The sequence below is a fragment of the Adiantum capillus-veneris genome, chromosome 19 (assembly GCF_014529385.1).
Source record: "Adiantum capillus-veneris isolate H3 chromosome 19, ASM1452938v2, whole genome shotgun sequence".
In the NCBI taxonomy this organism is placed as follows: domain Eukaryota; kingdom Viridiplantae; phylum Streptophyta; class Polypodiopsida; order Polypodiales; family Pteridaceae; genus Adiantum; species Adiantum capillus-veneris.
In genome coordinates this window covers 25,781,740-25,805,744 of record NC_140949.1, presented here as the reverse complement: position 1 = coordinate 25,805,744, position 24,005 = coordinate 25,781,740, and the positions used below count along the sequence as shown (strand labels likewise).

The 24,005-nt window shown below is 39.6% G+C and overlaps 1 protein-coding gene across 1 annotated transcript; it reads left to right on the top strand.

Moving 5' to 3' along the window:
• Nucleotides 1-337: 337 nt before the first annotated feature.
• Nucleotides 338-1,704, top strand: LOC147433728 (tRNA (guanine-N-7) methyltransferase). Its single transcript, XM_086489785.1, has 2 exons — nucleotides 338-637; nucleotides 728-1,704. The coding sequence occupies exons 1-2, from the start codon at nucleotides 466-468 to the stop codon at nucleotides 1,486-1,488; spliced, it is 933 nt and encodes a 310-aa protein (XP_086345911.1). The 5' UTR covers nucleotides 338-465; the 3' UTR covers nucleotides 1,489-1,704.
• The last annotated feature ends 22,301 nt before the right edge of the window (nucleotides 1,705-24,005 follow it).

Sequence of the window (24,005 nt, the reverse complement as noted above, 5' to 3'; positions counted from 1 at the left end):
AGCAGATCTGTCGCTACCTCCCGCAAATTTTTTGGCATGATCGAAGCCACGCGATGGCGGAAATCATATTGTTGTGTATAACAAAGACGGGCACTAGTAGCAAGCCGCATAAGGGGGGTAATGTAGGCTAATCGCGCCAAACAGGGCTTGAACACATGATGAGACGGTGGGGATTGCATCCTAAGCTGCGCTACCTGGCTTACCAAGGGGCCATTGGTGTCTTTAGAGTAGACACAAAATGAGTTAAAGTGAGGGGTCCAGGGGTCCCTTCGCAGGACCCGGTTTTTTAATGGCCAGACGGAGGAGGGTGCGAATGCTTTTGGGCAGGATCATACATGTCACTGCTTACATAGAACAGTCATGTACAAGAGAAGACTTAAATGTTCTCAATTTACATGTTAGACCAGCAAGAGGGATGTGTCTAGCCTGCTAGCAATTCTTATTGCGACCTGAGTCCTACTGGGAATGGCCCCCGGAGAGAAGAAGAGCCAGCAACCTCGAAAGCGATTCTATCGAGCGCGGGCGCACAGCAATCCCTTAAGCGACTCGCACTTCCCGGTGCCCATCAGCCCCGCTCACATCGACTGGTCTCTTCACTTTCCCGCCTTCTTCAAGTCCCCTCTTGAGGCAGAATCCGGTAAGCTCCCTCCTTGCCACACTAATCATGGCCAAGAAGGGTCTGAGGCCCTTGCCTCAGGTGGTTTGGCTGATGGACAGATGTTTGCAGAGAAAATTGACCTCATGCATAAAGAGTCAACCTCTGATTTGGAGGTGAATGACAAAGAGTTCTCTAGGGATTGTTGCTCGGAGGAGTGTGTCTCAAAAGACCCATCTTTAAATCACGAAGCAGATTTTATGGAGAATGTCTCTGTTAAAAACCCATCAGAAGTGGCTAATGTTCAGAGAGGGCAGCCAAAAGTGAGCTTCGCTGATATTGGCTGTGGTTTCGGTGGTCTTCTTGTGAAGCTCTCGCCCATGTTCCCTGATACTTTGATGGTAGGAATGGAGCTTAGGGACAAGGTCAGTGAGTATGTGAAGGATCGGATTATGGCTTTGCGCAAGGAAAACCCTGGTCAATATCAAAACATTTCGATTATTCGAACAAATGCAATGAAATACCTGCAAAATTATTTCCAAAAGGGACAGCTCCAGAAGATGTTCTTTCTCTTCCCAGACCCACATTTCAAGGAGAGGAACCACCGAAGGCGGGTCATCAGTGTTGCGCTGCTTGCCGAATATGCCCACGTCATGGCTGTCGGCGGAATTCTTTACACTATAACAGATGTGCAAGATTTAGGTGAGTGGATGAAGGCTTGTTTGGATGCTCACCCTCTTTTTGAAGAGGTTTCTTCTCAAGAGCAGGAGCTAGACCCAGTAGTGACTCTATTGAAACGTGCAACTGAAGAGGGCCAAAAGGTGGAAAGAAACAGTGGAGACACTTTCCAGTCTGTATATCGGCGTGTGGCATCTTCAAGTGCAGGTTGTTGAGTTTTGTGAGTGCCATTAACTTTGCTGGGGGTTTGACAAACATTGAAATCCCGTTAAAGTACAATGGCCATGTGAATGGTTACCAGATCGTTTTTTTGGCCTATTTGATTCAAATCGACAACATTTTTTCTGCTTAAGGATGTTTAGCTCATTTGTAGGTTTTATGTAATCTTCATTGATGACCATACAAGGAAAGTGAGGAACTTAGTTTAAGAACTGTTTTGTATCTTTCTGCTATGGTCTTTCAATGGTGCAACAAAATTCAGTTAGTGAAGTAGGTCCTCATACATCTCACTCTCTAAGTTTTGAGTTTTCAAGCAGGAATCAAGGTGGTGAACAATGTGAGCTTTGTTTCTTTGGAAGCACCTATCGTGCACTTTTTTCTACTAGGTTTGAAATTAACGTAGCTTTCTTTTCTCAAGTTGGATGTATGAGGTGATAGAGGATGTTGATGTTGTGGCCATTTTGGAGAACCAGATTGTGGGCATTGCTTTCAATCTCATGTGTGGCTTCACATGCACCTTTTGCAAGAATGTATGAAGAATACGTATGCCGCTTTTGTGTCTTACATGCACCTTTTTGGAGCTCAGTATGGTTTTGTAATCTAACGTACACAATGCTGATGTGGAAGACGCCTTCTTCAGTCACTCATGGTGTTTTGTATATGTAATTTGTGATTAGCAGCTTTTTTACCCCTTTCAGGTAAGGTTTGTTGTGGCAGAAGTGGGTGATGTTTCAAGATGAAACAATGTATACTGCAGAAAATGGTTGAATGTCAACCATTTTCATTTCGGCCTTGCAACCTAAGGATTCTCACAATGTGAAAGTGGATCATGGCAACGACCGAATGCTTGTAAAGTCAGACACCGAGGGGCCTTATTGCATTATGGTCATCTTAGCTAGCTGAGCTTGTTTTAGTAAGATTTTGTTCAACAAGATCCTTCGTTAGTGAGTGCTCTCTCTCTCTCTCTCTCTGTCTCTCTCTCTCTCACACACACACACACACACACACACACACACACTCACTCAACTCACTTATATACTTGTTTTATTAGAGCTTTTCTATGCTCTCTCTTTAGAGCTCCGACTAGATATTTTGCCCGTCTTTGACTCTTGGGGTTACCCCTTTGGACATGAACCATCTTGAAGCCCTATAGCTTCAAGAACCATTCTATATTGTTCAAGTTGATGAATCAATGCACTTTGTTCACATGGAGGAGATAGGTTTGACTTTTGGTTCCAAATACCTTTATGGTTTTCTAACTAAGGATAGACTTGATCATAAGAGATTTGCATGGATCTCTTTTGGCTAGAGGTTTAGCTTCATGCTGCCTCTAACCCGGAGTTTCCTAAGTCTTGCTCCACTTTGGTAGCTTTGATTCACTCAACTTTTTGAAAAGACTCTGCCAAGGGCTTAGCACCCATTTGTCTCCTCTAAATGGCCCAATAGGGCTTGCCTCTTGCTTATGTACCATCATACCTATCTAAACCAATTGATAAACTTATGTACACTCGTAACATTATCAACCATGATGCACAAGCCAGACTTGATGGACACTTGTTGTCTTCGTGGGATAGTCCCCTTGATAATTCTTTTATTGATGGGATGTTCCCTTCAAATGATGTGTTAGGGCACCTTGGAGATGAATGTGGCATTAATTGCCTTTCTTCACTCTTTCCTTCTCCACCCACTTCTCCTTCCTCTTGGCATGAATTGGGCCATATGGCATGCACCTACGATCCACTCTAGTTTGCACGGTCATATAAATTCTTTTCCCTTGTCTCTATGGCCAGAACGCGCCACACCGTTGACATCAAGGAAGTGTACTACCCTCATTGTCTTGCTTGCCGAGTGGCGCCCATTCCTAAGGTCAGTCTTGGTGCTATATATGCAATACCATGTTGCCTTCATAGAGACCCCCCCCCCCCCCCCCCCCCCCCCCCCCCCAACCTCGCGGCCCCACAAAATACACCCACACACACACATATAACAACATAATGCTTTACACACCCTTCGATTGTGAGTACTCCATGAGTTTGCCTTCATTAAAGTTTTGTCCTTGGGAGTATGCTTCTTTGATACATGGCCATACAAGCCCATGATCGCCTTGGTCTGCTGCTCTATGCTCACACAACCTCCATTTCTACAACTCTGGGAGTTTCTGTGGCTCTATGCTTCTTGAGCTAGGGATCGTAGCTTACTTGCTCATGGTTTTTCAATAAGAGGAGGTGGTTGCCAACCCAAACCCTAGACTTTAGATAAAGATGAGGGATCTCTTGTCCCTCACTTAGCCTTGTTGTTCATTGAATATTTTGCTTGCCAAAGATAAAGAGAGTGAATGGGAAAGGAAGATTGCTTTGTTGTATTGCTTGCTTATTGGACTTCCAATGACACTTTGTACTTTGCGCATTTGTCCCTCTCATAGCCACATGGAAATTTTGGAGAACTACTCTTTCTCATAGGGATTGATATAAACTACCAAATCTCTAAACTGATATATTTTTGTGATACAATTCTGGTGATTTGGTGAGATTACAATTGATAGATGGCAAATCTTGATTTATCATCTTTCATACTCATGGCTTTGATTGGACTCGGTAAAGGTTACATACCTTGAAATCTACTTAAAAATAAGTTGGAATGCATTGCCAAGATAATTTGAGCAAGATAATACTTCTCTAGCTAGTCCTAAATTCTTGATGATAAAGATAATATGAATGAGTAAGTGGAAGTAGATTTTGGAGCTACTGATTAGTGGATATTGAGAAATTTGGGCATTTGGTTTAACTGATAAGATATTAAGGTTACTGACCTAGTGTTTGTTGGGAACTAAGACTTTACTTTTCTCTTCTTTAAGTTTTTTTTTCGAAGGTGCTTCTTCACGAGCTGTTACTTGTTAAATTTACATACTCGCTCTATTTGTAGTGTAGATTATGGCAACACTTCGAATTTTTTTGATATTCTACTTATTTATTTGGATAAGCTTTGGGAATCACACGTTGATGACTTGTCTCTTGTTTTTTATGAATGGATTAACTTTTGAATTTGAGAAGGGATGGAATTCTCACTAGTGCTTGGCTTGCATTGACTACTTAAGAGTGGTGATCTGAATGTTTCTATTGATTGTGGTGACTTGAGCTTATGAATGGACTATATTTCCTAAATGAAATTTTTACTGGATATAGAATCTTGAGGTTGTAGACTGTAAATGAGATTTTTGGGGTTGCTAACCAGCTGAAGGGTGAGTTTTGTTGGGTCTACTTAGTGTTAGATGATTATTGTTTTCTTTGGCAAGGAGCTTCCCTTCTTGTTTTGGCTTACTATAATGGTCTACTGGCTCTATTATAGTAGATCCCTACAGCTATGGTTTGAAGGTTATAAACAACAAATGGTTTGATGGCCTGGGTGGCTTTGATCACTTGGTTTGAATTGGGTAGCTGATGATCTTACTGCTTTACTCAAAAGGAACTAGATAATGCTTGTTGGTTGTGGTTCGAGCACTGATTTTTATAAAATTGAAAGGTGTGGTTTAAATTAATGTTTGGCTTCTAATTTATTACTAGTGACTTAGCTATATGATCTATTTGGCCTACTCATTGGTAGGTTTGGCTGTAAACTTAATACACCTCTTTTGCTTGGACAATCTCTTGCAAATAAAATTTTCTAAGTACTTATTTGCATGACTTGGTTACTTTTTTTTTCTATGGCAACATACCCTTTGTCTCACAAATTGATCTCCTCATTGGGGAATGTTTTAAAACATGATGGATTATCTACCTTAATCAGAATTTGAATGAGTGGCGCTCTCGTTTTAGTTTGATGGTAATTAATACATGCATTTTCTTTCTTGTTTCCTTTTGGTTTCATAATACCTTAACATTGCCTTTCTTTTTACGTTCCCTCTAGTTTGGAAGGAAAATAACCATGTTTGATGCCTTATTATTGCTTCTTAAAATCATTTAAGTGTCACTCTTTTTGCTTGTGATAAGCTTCTTCTTTTTGCATGAAACTCAATGAGATTTCCCGCCTATGATATATCCTAGGTTGAGTTCTATTTCCACATCTTTGTTCTTCTTCTCCATAGCTTGATAGGCTTCGTCTATTGCTTGCAAGGAGAGTATTGTTGGATTAGTTCTCAGCTGACTAAGAAGTTGATATTGAGCTTTATTCCTCGTCTATGTATTGGCCCATTTAATGTTTGCAACCTTGAGCTGAACTTGTATCCATTGAGAATGTGCACTAGGTTTAGAAATGCAATGTCAATTTGTTTTAAACTCTTTTCCTACTCTTCACTGACCATGGAGAGGCTCTCCATGACTCTAGCCACTTCAGAAAACTCTTTTTGTTGGCTTTCATTCTTTTCATGCAAGCATCTGATCTTTGCTTGTGATTTTTGTGTGAGTTGTTGAATTCTCATTGAAAGAATTTGCGATATCTAATCATGTTAGAGTTTGCCCGAGGGTTGCTTGTAGATCTTTAATGTGATCCTACTTAGCATACACCTCAACTTTCATCTTGTCAATGATGTGGTGAGCAAAACTAGCATAATTCTCAATGTCACTTATCGGTGCTATTAGAGAGGTGCTTGCTTCTTCCTATCTTTTTGAATTTTCACCTTTTTGGTCTCCCTTGTCTTCTCCTTTATCCTCATTTTCCTTGTCTACATTTTGATCTTCTATGCTTTGGTCCTCTTTGTTCCTATTTTCTTTAACTTCCTCCTATCCAATTGATTGGTGTGGAGGTGTACTTTTTGGAAAAAACTCCTCCAGAGGAACTTCAAGAATGGGTAATAGGACCCTATGCTACGTTACAAGCTCAGTAGTGGTAGTGGTTACACCTAACTCTTGCGGTTGTATGCTTGGAATGGTATTCTCTAGATGTGGATTAGATTGTGATTCTTTTAGTTTTTTCTTTGCTTCATGGGTCCTCTCTCTATTCGTCCTCTCTCTATTCTAGAACAAAAAGGAACTCAAACCTTGCTAATGAATCAGGTTCTTGTCAAAACATTGGGTTTTTTGTTCTAAGCTTCCTAAAAAAGGGTTGCCAGAACTCCTCAAAGTCTTCTCAAAGCCCTCTTCCCCTCTCAAATGCTTCCTCTTCTCTTTCTAGCCGGGCATCTCGCTATGATGGCCCCTCAACTTTGATAGATGATGGCACCTTTGCGTGCTTGTTGCTTCGTTCACCCACTTTCTATTTTCCTCTAGTAGCTATCTTCTTTTCTTCCTCTATCGTGTACCTTTAGTGGTTGTTGTGGGAGCTTTATCCCTGGAGGATTTCTTCTAAGTCTTCATTTCAGAGTTCTCTTCATCTTCTTCACCTTTTTCTTTGTCCTCCAAAAGTTCCAACATAGAGCGGGTAGCTGGGGATTTATCCGTTTTGGCTTCTTCATCTTCTGCTTCTTCATTATTATATGGGTGGGTTGCCAAACCTCACTCTTTCTTATTGTAGACATAGAAAGAACCAAGTACATAATTGTCAATATGTGAGACATAGTTGAACGACTATGGAGGCTACAAGAGGTTTTAAATCTCTTGGAAAACACACTCAATGCCAAACTACTCGAATGCAACACTCAATTGTATGTCAGACAACAAAAGCTAGTCGTCACATTAGCAAGAAAATCAGGACAGTTCACTTAACTACCAAACTCTAGATTGTACAAAGCTTATAATAGACATAACCTAGACAGGCATGACTAAATTTTTGAATCCACTCTCTAACCACTTGCAAAAATAATGAATATTATCAACAAGATAGATTTGACCTAGTCGGTTTCGATCGAAAATGCACCTAGAAGCTTGGATTTGATGCCCCAATACCGGTTCCACATGAAAAAACAATTAGAAGATAACCTACGTGCCCAATAGAACTATAAGCTAAAAGTATTTTTACTTCTTTTTAATCCATAGCGGCCAGTGCTCCTGGGATCGTAAAAGCGATGCTACGAAAAGGAAGAGTTATTACCATGTTAGATCGTAAAAATTGTAGAAAAAAACACATAACATACTAGCAGGAATAGCTATTTTAGGTACAATGGAAAAAAATGATTTAACCCTCCTGTAGCTAAAATGAACCTTTTTGTTGGAATTAGGGTTGCAGAGAAACACAAACAGCTTGGAGAAGACGAAGGAAGCTCAAGGCACACAATAGAGAGTGTGTTACTTAGTGTGCAATGGAAAGATAGATAGCCATAGAGTGATGGGCGTATATACAATGCATGGGGGGAAAAACCTCCTAAAGAGGGAAAAAATGCCCCGGCGGTCCTAGTGTGTTCACACACATCACTACCACATGTATATGGTAACAAATCCCTCCTCGAGTGATGCGGTGAACGAGAGCTGGCAAATGAGTAAAGGGAAGTGTTATGCCCTGAGGACAGGATCAGTCCACAAAGGGGAGTAAGCCCAAAGCTTTGCGGAAAGCTTCAAGCTTCTCACGAGACAATGCCTTTGTGAAAATTTCTGCAAGGTTGTCCTGTGTTGGCACATAAGCCAAGCTGGTCTCTCCTGCTGAGAGCCTCTCCCTGACATAGTGGTCATGCACCTCAATGTTCTTTGTGCGAGCATGAAAAACTGGGTTTCTCGCAACTGCCAATGCGCTCTGACTGTCAGTGTAGATAGTGTTGGCAGTGTCCTGTCCAACACCCAAATCAGCCATAAGGCGTCTGAGCCATACACACTCAACCGTAGCTGTGAAGACTACCCTATACTCAGCCTCACAACTCGAAGTGGCCACAGTAGGTTGCTTCTTGCTCAACCATGATATACATGAACTGCCAAGCATGAAACAAAAACCACTTGTGGACACTCGCGTGTCAAAACAACCAGCCCAATCTGAGTCCGAAAAAGCATGTAATCTGGCGGCAATGATCCCCCCTTGGGATAAAAAAAGCCAAGATGTAAAGTGCCACTAAGGTAGCAGAAAATCCTCTTGATAGCTTGCCAATGCTTAGACCCTGGGCTATGCATAAATCTGCTAACCTGTGAGACTGCAAACTGAATATCTGGCCTCGTGTTGCATACATAAATGAGGCAGCCAACAGCAGTTTGGTAAAGAGTGACATCAGCAGGATCGCCAGCATCATGTAGACTCAACTTCAAACCTGTTTCCATGGGAGTGGCAATAGGTTTGCAATCCTCAAGTCCAAACTTACATAGCAATGTCTCTATGTAACTTTTCTGACACAAGGCAATACCACCATCACACTGCTTAAACTGTATGCCCAAATAATGATGCAACAGCTCCAAATCTTTCATCTTGAAAGTAGCATTCAAATCAGCCTTAAATTCATCAATATGTCTCTCATTTGGTTCAGTGATCAGCAAATCATCAACATAAAGAATCACAATGAGAAATACATCATCCTCACGCTTTACATACAATGTGCTTTCTGTTGGACTGTTACGAAAGCCTCGTTTAATTAAATGAGTGTCATCTTTCTCATACCAAGCACGAGGAGATTGCTTCAACCCATACAAAGCCTTCTTACATCTACACACTTTGTCCTCTTGTCCTTTTATGACAAAACCGCGAGGCTGCGTTACATAAACTTCCTCAAATATGTCACCATTCAAGAAAGCAGTAACAATGTCGGATTGATGTACATCCCAACCAAAATGAGCTGCCAATGCACATAGAAAACGTACAGTAGTCATACGACAAGTGGGAGCAAAAGTCTCTTCATAATCTATGCCTTTTTGTTGTGCATAACCCTTTGCAACAAGTCGAGCCTTATGGCGATCAATCTCACCATCCGGCTTGCGTTTCAACTTGTAAACCCACTTTGTACCAATGGCCTTTTTGCCAGGAGGCAAATCACATAAAGTCCATGTGTCATTTTCTATGAGTGCATCATATTCTGATTGCATGGCAGCCATCCAATTTTCTGAATTCTGTGCTTCATCGAAAGACAGAGGCTCCTCAACATCATGTAAGCTAGACACAGCCAAAGCATAACAATCTGATGCATAAGATGCATGGCGAGAGCCTGAACGAGTACGACTAGACAAAGGTGCATCCAATTTACTATCACGCAAAGTGTGCACCAGCCATTTTGGCATACCTCTAGCTTGCTCATTTTCAGCCCTTTCTTCATCAAGTACATCATGTACATCTGCATCAGTAATAGGCTGATCTATAACATTTTTCAAAACCCCCATAGGCTGTACATTTGCCTCATTGGAACTTACATTCCTATTTCCACCACTGAAAAGAGGCAACAAAGTGTCATAAATGTCATGTGAGCTTACATTACTGTCTCTAGTACATGACAGCAAGGGCTGAACATAATCTTCCACAAACACTACATCCCGAGAAACCAGAATACGTTTTGTTTGCGGATGATACAACATGTAACCTTTGCTTTCACCACTATAACAAAAAAAAATACATTTGACAACCTTCTCATCCAATTTTCTGCGCTGCACTTGTGGCACCAAAGCATATGCCAAACAGCCAAAAACCCGCATGTGCTCAATAGAAGGCTTTCTATCATGCCATGCTTCATATGGAGTAATAGACTGCAAAGCTTTCGTAGGACACCTCTTAAGTACATAAGTGGCACACATGATGGCCTCAAGCTAAAAAGAATGCGGCAAAGCTTGACTTTTGACCATACATCGTGCCATTTCCGTCAATGACTTGTTTTTCCTCTCAGCAACACCATTTTGCTGAGGTGTATAAGGCACTGTACATTGGTGTTTTATCCCACGACTAGCCAGAAATGCATTAAATTCATGAGACATATACTCCCCCCCTCGATCTGAATGGAGGGTTCCCATAGTACATTTTGAGACATTTTCAGCCATAGCCAGAAATTGTTTGAAGCACATAAAGACTTCGGACTTCGCTTTAAGCAGAAATACCCATGCATGCCTGGAGTAATCATCAATGAAAGTCACGAAGTACAGGTAATTGTCCAAGGACGGAGTTTGCATGGGCCCACAAACATCACTATGCACAAGCTGCAACTTGCATGTGGCCCGGACTGAACCATCCTTTGGAAAATTAGAACGCTGCATCTTACCCAAAATACAGCCTTCACAAACATGTTTGACAGGTGCTTCAAGAGGTGGCAAAGAAGCAACCATATCAGATTTCTGTAAACGCAGCAAACTGGCAAAATTCAGATGACCAAAACGTGCATGCCAAATTTTTGCATCTTAATAGCCCTTGAATTTGCAACAGCATTTGTAAATTATTTTCCACACTTGTCATACAAAGTGAGCCTATACATCCCATGACACAAAATCCCAGATGCAACAATTTCATCACCAAAACTGAGATCATGAACTATACATCTGTCATCCACAAATTTGACTACAAGTCCAAGTCTAGCAAGTGCGGATACAGACAAGAGATTCTTCTTGATCCCACCTACATAAAGTGCATCAACAAGTGTGAAGGAACTGCCATTAGCAGCAGTGAGCACAATCTTTCCAACTCCTTGAACTGGATAAGAGGCGTTTTTGGCACAAGTGACTGAATTCCCATGAGGGACAGACTCGAGAGAGGTAAACAATTCACGATGTGAGGTAATGTGCTTTGTAGCACCACTATCGAAATACCACACATGTGAATCTGCAGAGCAACTGACAAGCATGCATCATGGACATCAGGATTGTAAGTACACTCTGCGCTAAAAGCCCATTCTGCATCAACATCAGCAACACAGTCTCCTTTCACAGAAGACTCAACAATGGCTGTATTTGTAGTGGAACCAGCATTTGCAGTGGAACCACCCTCTTTCTTCTTAGCCTCTTTGGCCTTCAACTTAGGACACGACTTGATCAAGTGATCATGGGCTTTACAATAATGGCAACGTATCTTCTTTTTGCCCTTATCACCAAAATTTCTAAACGAATTGATGCCAGCAGAGTATTAGGAACAGAATTTTTGCCACTCGCAGTAGAACCATAGGAAGTGGCTGCATTGTTGTTACCACCCTTTCTTTAAGAAGCAATAAAAGCCTATTCAATTGCAGGCTGTCTAGTCCTGTTTTTTCTCGAAAGTGACTCTTGCAACAGCAATGTGCATAATGCATCAAACTTGACAACTTCTGGATTTCCTTGGGTCATAAGTCTCCAAGTACTAGCAAAAGTCTAGTAAGAATCTGGTAAGGCATCAAGAACAGTCTGCACAAGGGAACTGTCTGAAATAACTTCACCTGCAGAAATAAGTTGCTCATTGATATCCTTCACACTAGCAAGGAAAGTGTCCATATCATCTTCCTCATGCATAATCTTCGACTCCAGATCTTTAAGCAGCAAAGCAATTTTAGCCTCATTGCGGCTTGCATAAAGACCTGCTAGAATATCCCAAGCCTGTTTTGCAGATTTTGCTGAACGGATGTGAGGAACAATGGTGCGCTTCACAGACAACGCAATCAATGCATGAGCCTGCGCATCCTTAACATCCCAACGAGCTTGTTCTGTCGTAGGCAAAACAACTCTAACAGCTGCAATCCTTGCAGCAAGACCTGCAACATCCCCTACATCCTCATAACCAGGACGTACATCAATGCCCCGCACAATGTTCCAGACACCCTTTGACACAAGAACATGTTGCATCATATAAGCCCACATAGGGTAGTTGTCCCCATCCAACCTATCCTCAGCAGCAAACATCTTGAACACATCTGTGTTGTCGTTGTCAGCCATGGTAAATGCTGCACCTGATGTGAAAACTGCTCGAAAATAGGAGAAACAGAGCGGGAACAACCTGTGCTATATAGCACAAACCGTAGAAGGCTGTAAGGCACCTGTTATGCAGAAAACGGCACTGACAAAAATTCTGCACAAAATGACGAAATAGCCTGTGCAGTACTGCCTGTAGTGGAAATGGAGGCCGAAATGAGCCCAAATCAAAATTCTGAGCAGACCAAGCTCTACGAGCTTACCCAAAATATTTGTCGACTGATGAATGCTTGCCAAAGCTCACTGAAATCGGAGAAAGTGAGCAGGTGTGTGCTGGAGCAGCTAGCGACTAAGCCCAGGAGGACGTGACCTGCTCTGATACCAATTGTTGGAATTAGGGTTGCAAAGAAACACACACAGCTTGGAGAAGACGAAGGAAGCTCAAGGCACACAATAGAGAGTGTGTTACTTAGTGTGCAATGGAAAGATAGATAGCCCTAGAGTGATGGGTGTATATACAATGCACGGGGGAAAAAACCTCCTAAAGAGGGAAAAAATGCCCCGTCCGTCCTAGTGTGTTCACACACATCACTACCACATGTATATGGTAACAATTTTTATGCTTAAATCTTGAGTTATGAGAAGATGATTGGCAAGAGGATTAGCGACAACAAATTCACAGAACCATTGCAAGAGACTTACATAGTTACATGGATCTTTCACCTGCGAACATATAAAAGCAAATGTTACTTCAAACAGATAATCCGCGAAGGAGATATGAGCATTAGAAGAGAGAGGGAGAGTACACAGTGCTCAAAGACAATGATGTAAATTTCATTATCCTAAAACTTAAAAGGTTTTTACAAAAATTGGCTTTTATACCTTAACCAAGGTTTAGAAATGATAATCTGACTCAAACTTGGGGTAGAATGGGACTAATGATATCACATTTGGGTAATACAATCTAGAAGCTCATAGCCCCAGAATCTTGTACATTTTTGTAAGAATAAAAGAAGGTACAAGATTTTGACTCAATGGGGTTTGCATTGAGTATAATAAAGTAGAACTACGATCCTTGGGCTCAAAAACTGGTTGCTCTACTAGCTTGGTGCTAGCATTCCCCCCTCTTAGCTAGGTCATCTGTGACACATCTATTTAATGGCGAGGTAGTGGACACGCTTCCGCGTGTTGTGCTACTTTTGTAGAGCTTCCAAAGCTTCTCGATACCTTATCTGCATCTTCTTCTATCCATCAATGAAGTGTTGAAGATCTTTTTTTTTCTTTAGTTCCATTGTAGAATATCCCACAAAACATGTGCACAATCGGCTATCATACGATCAAAATTTTTGAATTTGAACGTGAAAAACCCCATATAGAAGGCTTCTTCAAAGATTTTCATACAGTAGGAGGGTAGAAACATCAACCTACCATATAAGCCATAAAGGACTTCGTCTGTAGGCTGGTCCGACAGATCATAGCAGAGCCCTTGATTGTCATCGAGGAAGAATATCCAACGAGCATCTATTTGTTCACCTTGGTGGAATGTTTTCAAACATGTTAGAATCATTTTCGAAATCCTTATAAACATGTTGCAAGCCAAATCAGGGATCCTCTTGAATATTCCAATGGCTTCTGTCAGAATCTTTATGGCATACTCTTCAATGGGCTTCCCTAATGGTGGAGACAGTCTGGGGTAAATTGAACCTGTGTTATTTTCTTTTGGTAGTCCTCTTCCTTGTGCATGAAGCTCAAGGATAGCTCTCTTCTTTTCATCTATTCAAGTTTTCGCTCCATCTCTGGGTCTTTATTTCTCTTTTCTAGAGCTTGATAAGTCAAGTCAGACCCTCAAAGTGTGAGGATGGTGGGTTGGTCCTTAGCTTATCTAGAAGCTCATTTTGATCTTTAAGCCTCAACCTGGATTGTGCTATTTGAATATTTTCCACATCTAATTGCATATGTAACCACTGGGCATGAGCACTTGTGTCCAACATAGAAGTGTTTATCTCTTTGATCTTCTTTTCTTGTTCTTCACTTGCGGTGTAAATTTGTTCCATGATCATTGACATATCGGTCATTCCCTCTAGCTACTTGCGGTTTGCCTCTAGAAAACTATTTATTTTTTTTGGGATTGGTGGTATAGTCCATTGTACTCTTCTAAGAAAGCGCAAATTCCAAATGGATGGTCAAATAGTGGTGCGTACTCTCGATTTCATGAATCTCTCCTTGATGAGAGTACACTTCATTCTTCAGGTTTTCTACGATGTAAAAATGGATTTTTATACATAGCTTGGAGAAGATGAAGAAGCTCAAGGCACGTAATAGAGAGTGTATTGCTTAGTGCACAAATGGAAAGATAAGTTAGCCCAAGAATGATGGACGTATATACAATGCACGAGGGAAAAAACCTCCAAGCGAGGGGAAAATGCCGCAGCGGTCCTAAGTATGTTCACACACATCACTACCACATACATGGTAACAAATCCCCCCTAGGAGTGATGCGGTGAACAAGAGCTGGCACATAGTGTATAGGGAAGTGCCATGACCTGAGGACATGATCAATCCACAAAGGGAAGCAAGCCCAAAGCTTTGTGAAAAGCTTCAAACTTCTCATAGGCATGCCTTTGTGAATAGATATGCAAGCTTGTCATGTTTAGATACATAAGCCAAGCTGATCTCTCCTACTGAGAGTCTCTCTTTGACATAGTGATAATGCACCTCAATGTGCTTTGTGCGAGCATGAAAAATTGGGTTCCTTACAACTATCAATGCGCTTTGATTGTCAGTGTAGATGATGTTGGAAGTGTCTTGTCCAACACCTTATACACACTCAACCATAGCTGTGTGACAACTGCCCTGTACTCAACCTCACAACTGGAAGTGACCACATAGGTACCATGATATGCATGAAGTATCGAGCATGAAACAAGAATCACTTGTGGACACTTGTGCATCATAACAACTAGCCCAATTTGAGCTCGAAAAAGCATGTAAATATGGTGAGAATGACCCCCCTTGGGATAAAACAACCCAAGAATCAAAGTGCCACTCAAGTACAAAAGATCCTCTTAATAGCCTTCCAATTCTTAGACCCTGGGCTATGCATAAATCTACTAACCTGTGAGACGACAAATTGAATATCCTACCTCATATTGCATATATAAATAACGCATCCATAAAGAGTGACATCGACAGGATCACATAGTAATGTCTCTATGTAGCTTGTTTGATACAAGGAAATACCTCCATCACACTGCTTAAATTGTATGCCCAAGTAATGATGCAAAATCCCCAAGTCTTTCATCTTGAAAGTACCATTCAAAAGAGCCTTGAATTCAACAATGTTGTCTCATTCGGTCCAGGAATCAACAAATTGTTAACATAAAGAACGATGACAAGAAATACATCACCCTCACACTTGGTATACAGAGTGCTTTCTACTGGACTTTACAAAATCCTTGTTTAATCAAATGAGTGTGACCTTTCTCATACCAAGCACGAGGAGATTGCTTCAACCCATACAAAGATTTCTTACTTGCACACTTTATCTTCTTGTCCTTTCTTGACAAAACCGAGACGGCGTTACATAAACTTCCTCAAATATATCACCATCCAAGAAAGCATTAACATTTTCTAATTGATGTACATCCATCCAAATTGAGCTACCAATGTACATAGAAAATGAACAATAGCTTTCCAATCTTTTGCAACAAGTCAAGACTTATAGCAATCAATCTCACCATTTGTCTTACGTTTGAACTTGTAAATTCACTTTGTACCAATGGCCTTTTTGCCAAGAGGAAAATTCACATAAATTCAATGTGTCATTTTCTATAAGTGCATCATATTCTAATTGCACAGCAGTTGTCCAAATTTTTGAATTATGTGCTTCAGCGAAAGAAAGAGGTTCCTCCTCATCACATAAACTAGAAACAGCCAAAGCATAACAATATGATGCATAAGATGCATGGCGAGAACCTGAACGAGTACAATTAGACATAGGTGCATCCAATTTACTGTCATGCAAAGTATGCACCATCCATTTTGGCATACCTCTAGCCTCGTCATTCTAACCCTTTCCACATCAAGTACATCATGTAATCTACATCAGTAATAGACTAATCCGTAACATTTTCAAAAACCCCCATAGAGTATACATTTGCCTCATTGGAATTTACATTCAAGTTTCCACCATTAAAAAGAGGCAACAAAGCGTCATAAATGTCATGTGAGCATACATTATTGTCTCTAATACATGTTAACAAAGGTTTAATTGAATCTTCCACGAACACAACACCTCGTGAAACCAAGATACCGTTTGTTTGCAGATGGTATACCTTGTACCTTTGCTTTCAAATTGTAACCAACAAAAATACATTTAATAGTCTTATCATCTGATTTGTTGCTATGTTTGTGGCACCAAAGCATAAGTTAAACATCCAAAAATATGATCAATAGATGGATTTTTATCATGCCATTCTTCATAAGGAGTCATAGACTACAAGGCTTTGGTAGGATACCTGTTAAGTACATAAGTAGCACACATGATATACTTGAGCCAAAACGAATGTCACAAAGCTTGACTCTTGATCATACATCATGCGATCTCCGGAAGTGACCTATTTTTTCTTTTAGAAACACCATTTTGCTAGGTGTATATGGTACTAAACATTTATTTTTTATCCCGTGATTAGAAGAAATGCAATAAACTCATGAGATGTATACTCCCCCTTTGATCTGAACAGAGGGTGCCCATAGTACCTTTAGAGACATTTTCATCCATAGCAAGAAATTTCTTGAAGCACATGAACACTTGTACTTGGCTTTAAGCGGATACACCCATGCATTCCTATAGTAATCATCAATGAAAGTCACAAAGTATAGGTAATTGCCTAAGGATGGAGTTTGCATAGGACCACAAATATCATTATGCACAAGTTGCAACCTGTATGTAGCCCTTACTGAACCATCCTTTGAAAACTTCAAATGTTGCATCTTACCCAAAATACAGCCTCACAAACATGCTTAGAAGGTGCTTTAAGAGGCGAAAAAGAAGAAACCATATCAAATTTTTTCAAACGCAACAAACTGGAAAAATTCAGATGCCCAAAATGCACATCCCAAAGTGTTTCATGTGAAACAGCCTTCAAATCCACAACTGCATTTGCAAACTTCTGCCCACAACACAAAATGTCGTATGCAACTATTTCATCACCAAAATTGAGATCATGAACTGTACATTTGTCATCCACAAATTTGACAACAAGACCAAGACTTGTAGATACAGACAAAAGGTTCTTTTTTATCCTTGGTATATAAATTACAACAATAAGTGTGAAAGAACTACCATTTGGAGTAGTTAGCACAATCTTTCCAACTCCCTTTACCAAATAAGAGACATTGTTGGCACAAGTAACCATATTCCCATGAGGGACAGACTCAAGGGAGAAAAACAAATCATGATGTGAGGTAATGTGTTTTGTATCACCACTTTCAAAGTACCACACATGTGAATCTACATCAATTGACATACATGCATCATGGATAGAAGGATCATAAGTACACTCTGTACTAAATGCCTACTCTATATCTACATTAGTATCACAATCTCCTTTCCTAGAAGATTCTACAACGGCTACACTTGTAGTGGATCCAACCTCTTCTTCTTCGCCTCTTTTGCCTTTAATTTAGGACACTGATTTATCAAGTGATCATTAGCCTTGCAATAATGGCAACGTATCTTCTTTTTTCCCTTTTCACCAAAATTCCCATGCCAGGTGCTACTGGTAGAAGCATTAGAAACATGAGATTTTCTACTCATCACCAAAGAACCATGAGAAGTGCCTACATTGTTATTATTACCAACTTTTCTTTGAGCAACAACAAAAGCCTATTCAACTACATGTTGTTTAGCCCTATTCTTTCTTGAACTTGTGACTCTTGCAACAACAATGTGCATAATGCATCAAATTTGATAGCTTGAGGGTTTCCTTGGGTCATAAGTCTCCAAGTACTAGAAAAGGTCTTGTAAGAACCTGGCAACGCATCAAGACCATTGTGCACAAGTGAACTGTCAAAAATGATTTTGGCTGCAGAAATGAGTTTCTCATTATATCCTTGATACAAGTAAGAAAAGTGCCAATGTCATTTTCCTCTTGCATAATCTTTGACTCTAGCTCTTTACGTAACAATGCAATTTTAGCCTCATTGTGACTTGCATAAAGACCAACAAGAATATCCCAAGCCTATTTTGTTGATTTTTCTGAGTGAATGTGAGGAGTAATAGCGTGCTTCATATATGATGCAATCAATGCATGTGCTTGCGCATCTCTAACATCCCAATGAAACTACTCAGCAATAGGCAAAACAACTCTAGCAACAACAAACCTGTTAGAAGCTGCATCATCCTCAACAGAGCATGTATCCATTTGACACAAGAACATGTGTCATCATGTAAGCCTGCATTGGATTGTTAGGCCCATCCAATTTATCCTCAGCAGCCTCAGCAAGCATTTTGAAAATGTCTATGTTGTTGTCAGCCATGGCGAGTGACTGCACCTGATGTGAAAACTGCTTAGAAAGAGGAAAAATGAAGTAGGAACAACAAGTGCTATGTAGCCTAACCCAAATAAGACTTTAAGCGACCTGTTCTATAGAAAATTGCATTAAAAAAATTTCTGCACTAAACGACAAAATTGCCTACACAGTACTACCTATAGTGGAAACGGAGGCCAACATGAACCAAATTTGTTGACCTATTAACACTGACCAAAGTTCACCGAAATTGGAGAAAGTAAGTAGGTGGTATTGGTGATGTTGATGACTATGCCCGGGAGGACACAACTTGCTCTGATACCAATTGTTGGAAATTAAGGTTGCAAAGAAACACACACAACTTGGAGAAGATGAAGAATCTCAAGGCAAACAATAGAGAGTGTATTGCTTAGTGCACAGATGGAAAGATAAGTTAGCCCTAGAATGATGAATGTATATATAATGCACGGGGGGGGGAAACCTCCTAGAGAGGGAAAAAATGCCCCGACGGTCCTAGCACTTTTTCTTAGCATATGGGGTATATTCAACATGTATAAGTAAGATGTGGTAGAATTTTGGCAAAATGCAACCTTTTTGGGCAAATAGATAATAATCGTGATTATTATCTAGGCTTGAAAATATTTGCAAAAACCCACTTTTCAAGTTACAAACATGCTCACTAGGTATAGCACGTAAACTTTAGCCCTTTTGAACTTGGATTTGGTGACTTGAGGTGGATCCCTCACACTTTGCCTTTTTTACTTTGGTACCACTATAATTGAGGATACCCAATCTGTGTGCTCAATTTCATAGATAAATTGTGCTTCCTTGAGATTTTCAATCTCCTCCTTGATCTTTTTAGCTAATGTATAGGGTCTTTGTTTGCTTGGATCAACATAATCTCTTATGGATATTGTATGTTGAAAACTGTCAAGATCAACCCCCTTGAGATCTTTGTACGACCATACAAAGACATCTCTATATTTCATTAAGGTTCTCATTAGAATTTATTCTTCTTCTTGAGCAATATATGTAGGCTTTGGTTCCTCCCCACACTCTACTAGGTCAAACTTTTTGGCATGCTCTGGTCCTTCATAAGATTTTCCATGTTCCCTGGGCTATAACATGTGTTGTTCCATGATGATTCTTATGTCTTGTAGTGTATACCTTTTATAGTGTGGTGGAACACTCCTAGCCCCACTACCTTGGTCGCTTTTAGGCTCCATTTTAGTGGTCCATATCTCTTTCAAGGTCTATTTCAATTCTTGATATAAAGCTCTCCTCTTTGTATTTCTCATGTAGGTTCTTTTTTCTCTAGTTTGGTAGTCTTTTGAGCTTTTCATTTCTTTCTAGTCTGTTGTCTCAATTTTATTTCTTTTTTGGAGATGGGGTATCTATGTGTCATCTTGTCCTTTTGATACAATCATTCAAATTAACCATCATTAAAAATTGTGGCTTTTAGTTGATTTTTGACACAAATTTGTTTCTCAGTGGTTTAGTCTCTCAATTCTTTTTGTACCTCTCTTGTCTTCTACTACCCATGAATACACATTTTCTGAGATTTAAACAAATCCTATATAGGCAACATTTTTCAAAAACTTTCTTGAGGTGCTCAAAGTGTCCACTCATTTGGATGAGTGCACTCACAGATCATCCATGTAAACTTCTAGGAATTACTTGAAGGCATAAGTCTTTGGAACGTAGCCCAAAATCCATGATTCTATATGCAACTATGCCCCACTCCGTAGCAAAATCTATTTTATGTTGATCTTTTGAATCAATGGCTAGTTGGTTATAGCCTAAGAATCCATCTAAGAAGTTATATGCTTCTTTTCCAGCCACTCTTTTTAGAAGATAATCGGTGATAGAAAGAGGATAGTTGTGGCTAATGCATTCACTTTTTTGAGGTTGATGCATACCTTTCGTTTTCCATTTTTCTTAGGTACTACCACAATCAAGGATAACCAATATGTGTGTTCAATCTCATAGATGGACTCGTTCATTGAGCTTTTCAATCTCCTCTTCGGTTTTTGTTATGATACAATGAGGATACTTGTCATATAATGGTCAATTATTGTGATGTCTTTATTTTTCACTGATCGTGAGTTGGTGGTGTGTATATTGAAACTATGGGATTTGAGTCCTTAGAAGGCATCGCAATAAAACCAAAAATACTTCTTGGTCATTTATTTTTTCACAAGTGTTATAGTTATTTTTCTAAAAATCCCTATGGCTCTGTTGTACAAAGTTAGTGAGAACCAACCCTGTGAAGGGTCATGTAATAAGTGATGAATTCCACCCATGAACTCAAGTGTAAAGAGAGGCCTCTAGTTTTTGACACCAACTTAGTCAATAAAGAAGTTAAATTTCCAACTCTAAAAGAGGTGTTGTCGTGCAATTTGGGGGCTACCACTTTAGGCCGTTCTCTTGCAAGATTCCTTCTCTCTTCTCTTATTCTATGTTGTGTGTAGTAATTGTATCAACATATTTCTCTCTTATAGGCTATCACCATCAAATATATTCTTGTGTGTGTGTGTGTGTGTGTTTGTGTGTGGTGTTTCCTTGTCTACTTGTGTCTGTACTTAGTTAAGGGAGAGATAGTGAGAGGTTTAATGTGTGTGTGTGTGTGTGTGTGTGTGTGTGTGGTGTTTCCTTGTCTACTTGTGTATGTACTTAGTTAAGAGAGAGATAGTGAGAGGTTTAATGTGTGTGTGTGTGTGTGCACACGCACGAGAGAGAGAGAGAGAGAGAGAGAGAGAGAGAGAGCGAGAGGAAAATTTGAAGATATCTAGCACATCCGTTTTCTAAATCTCACAACAATGGTATCAAAGCTTATGGTTTGTGGTAATCAACAACAACATATTTTATTTGTTGAAGATAAATATCTAGTTAGCAATGTTGGATTTGAAAATTCAAGTTTAAGCGGCATATAATCAACAGATTTTCCATCAAATTGCACTTATCAATATCCATAAAAAGGTATGGTGAGTATTGAATTCACAAACATTGTTTATTTTTGTGGATCTATGAAGAAGGCGAACGCTAGAGGAAATGAGAGAAAAAAGATTTTGAAGACACTTGATTAATCAATGATCAAGTTTGAAATAAAGGAAGTTTAAACAAGCTTCGGAAGAGACGATATTGTCTTTGGTAGAAAAAAGAAAGGAAAAAATATTCAGGTTTGGTGTGAAAAAGCAACCAGCAAACTCTTGGAAGTGTGCCACAAGGTTTTCAGAGAGCAAGGGGGACTTTTTTACTATTCAAGACTTTAAAGAGTCACTTTGCAAGTTGACTTCAAATTTGTGATGCTTAAACTACTTATTTAGGTGTTCTTTATTTCAAAGTCAATCCTAGGATTCGATCTCTGGAACAAGCACTAGAGGAATTTTTGATAGTAGCCACCCTCCATGCAAAGGAGATGAGATAATCCTCTAGCTTGGAGCTCGATAGCATTGTGGAAAGCACCATTTACATATCCGAAGCTCAACTTTTCACCAACCTAGAAATATCTCTCTAGTGGCCTCAAAAGGAACACCTAGGCCTTGCAAGCAGTTCAGAACACTATTGAACACTATTGAACGAGTAGATAACAACTTTGCAGGTTGCCATCATCTAATGCATTGTCTATTTCTCGACTTGCTCATGTTGCTACACATCTTTTAGCCTTTCCATTCACACCTGAGCTCGTTAAGGTTTTATTTAATTTTTGACCGCCCAATCTCAACAACTTGTGGCCACCCAGTTTCAAAATTTACTTGGCTGTCCATTCCCAAACTCTTTTGACCTCCCAATCTAACCTCTTTTGGGTTTTCCCACCAAGTTTAAAACCCTTTCACTTGAGGTCTTCCTCATGAAAACTCATCTAGCATCCCATGAGCCTCAAACCCTCAACCTTGGGGTTACAAGTATTTTGTGCCGAGTCAGTCGACCATGAGGAGTTTTCACTGTGAGGAGTTATCTCCAAAACCTTTGCAATTCAATGATAAAACTTATATACAGCTTCTACATCAATTAAAACCTTAAACTCCCAAAATTCATCGAAAAATTATACAATAGAATTCATTGACAAACTCTACAAAATTTTAAGAAAGTGCCTCTTTATTTTTCCGATTTCTTTACTAATCAAAGATTTTGACGGCTCTAAAGATGCTAGCACTATTTTGATTTAGTAAGTTAGAATATGAAATGGTTAAATGTGCATCGAATCATCTCACCAATAGCGTTGTACTATGGTGGAATGCCACCCAGAATAGCATGGTAGATGACCATGTACTTGACATGCATTAAAAAAGCTATTTCTACCCCAAGTTGTACCCACACAATACAAAGCTAAAGCATACCATCAATGGGATTTAATTTTTCAAGGTAGAAATAAAGATCTAGAGGTCTATACTAATCGTGTCTAGAATTATCTCATTCAATTGCAATCCATTGAAAATGTTAGCCACATAAAACTAAGTCATAAGTACATATTAGGGTTAGCAATTCAGATTGGTGTTGAGGTAGATATGTTTGATCTAGACTCAATCTAGAATCATTGTCTAAAGCTATTAATCCCACAATGAGTAGACTATTAACATTATCCATAAGAAGAAAGTTCCCTTCTCTCCTAACTTTGACATGAATAGGAATCAAAGCCAAACTTTCTTCAAGAGATGTAGTCTTGACAATTATTTCATACCTTCTCAGCCCCATGGAAACAACAACAACAACATGCAGTAAAACAGGGCAACCAAAATCATCCAACAAATCAATGGCATGCTCAACTTCCCAATGGTAATAAAAAGGAGAAATAATTTAAATGTTTTTAGTTTGGTCACTATGCAGATAAGTACCCAAACAATATCTCTTAGAACAACACATAACCCCAACCAAAGACTCTTCAACAACAACTCCCCGATGGTGCCGCTAGTTAACCTCATTGAAGATGATTTCCCCAACGATAATGATTTTGATGCAAATTATGGTGAGGGCTATGATCCCAAATATGATGCCAATGGAAAACCCTTCTTCAGATATTTCTATATTAGCATACACTTTACTTAAAGTGAAGGGCATAGTCAAGGATGAAGATATCATAATTCTCTTAATTGATGACAGTAGTCATGATTTTACTTTTTCACAATTAGCACATCATCTCTCTCTTTCTAAATTCTCTTCATCCCCCCACAGAGTCATGACTATCTTTAATAATCGACATTTCAATTTTAAGACTCAAGTAACCGTTAAACTTTGCATTAAGGAATTTTCATAGACACATACATCCTCGGTAGAACCAGTACATTGTATTAATATGATTTTGGGAATGCTTTTTTGTCATAGTTTAACCCATTGATTAACTAAAAAACACG

Bases quoted from the DNA above. Each gene is read 5' to 3' on its own strand.
- LOC147433728 (XM_086489785.1), top strand. From the start codon at position 466: ATGGCCCCCGGAGAGAAGAAGAGCCAGCAACCTCGAAAGCGATTCTAT. The intron at 638-727 runs GTAAGCTCCCTC...AGATGTTTGCAG, and splicing joins CCCTCTTGAGGCAGAATCCG to AGAAAATTGACCTCATGCAT.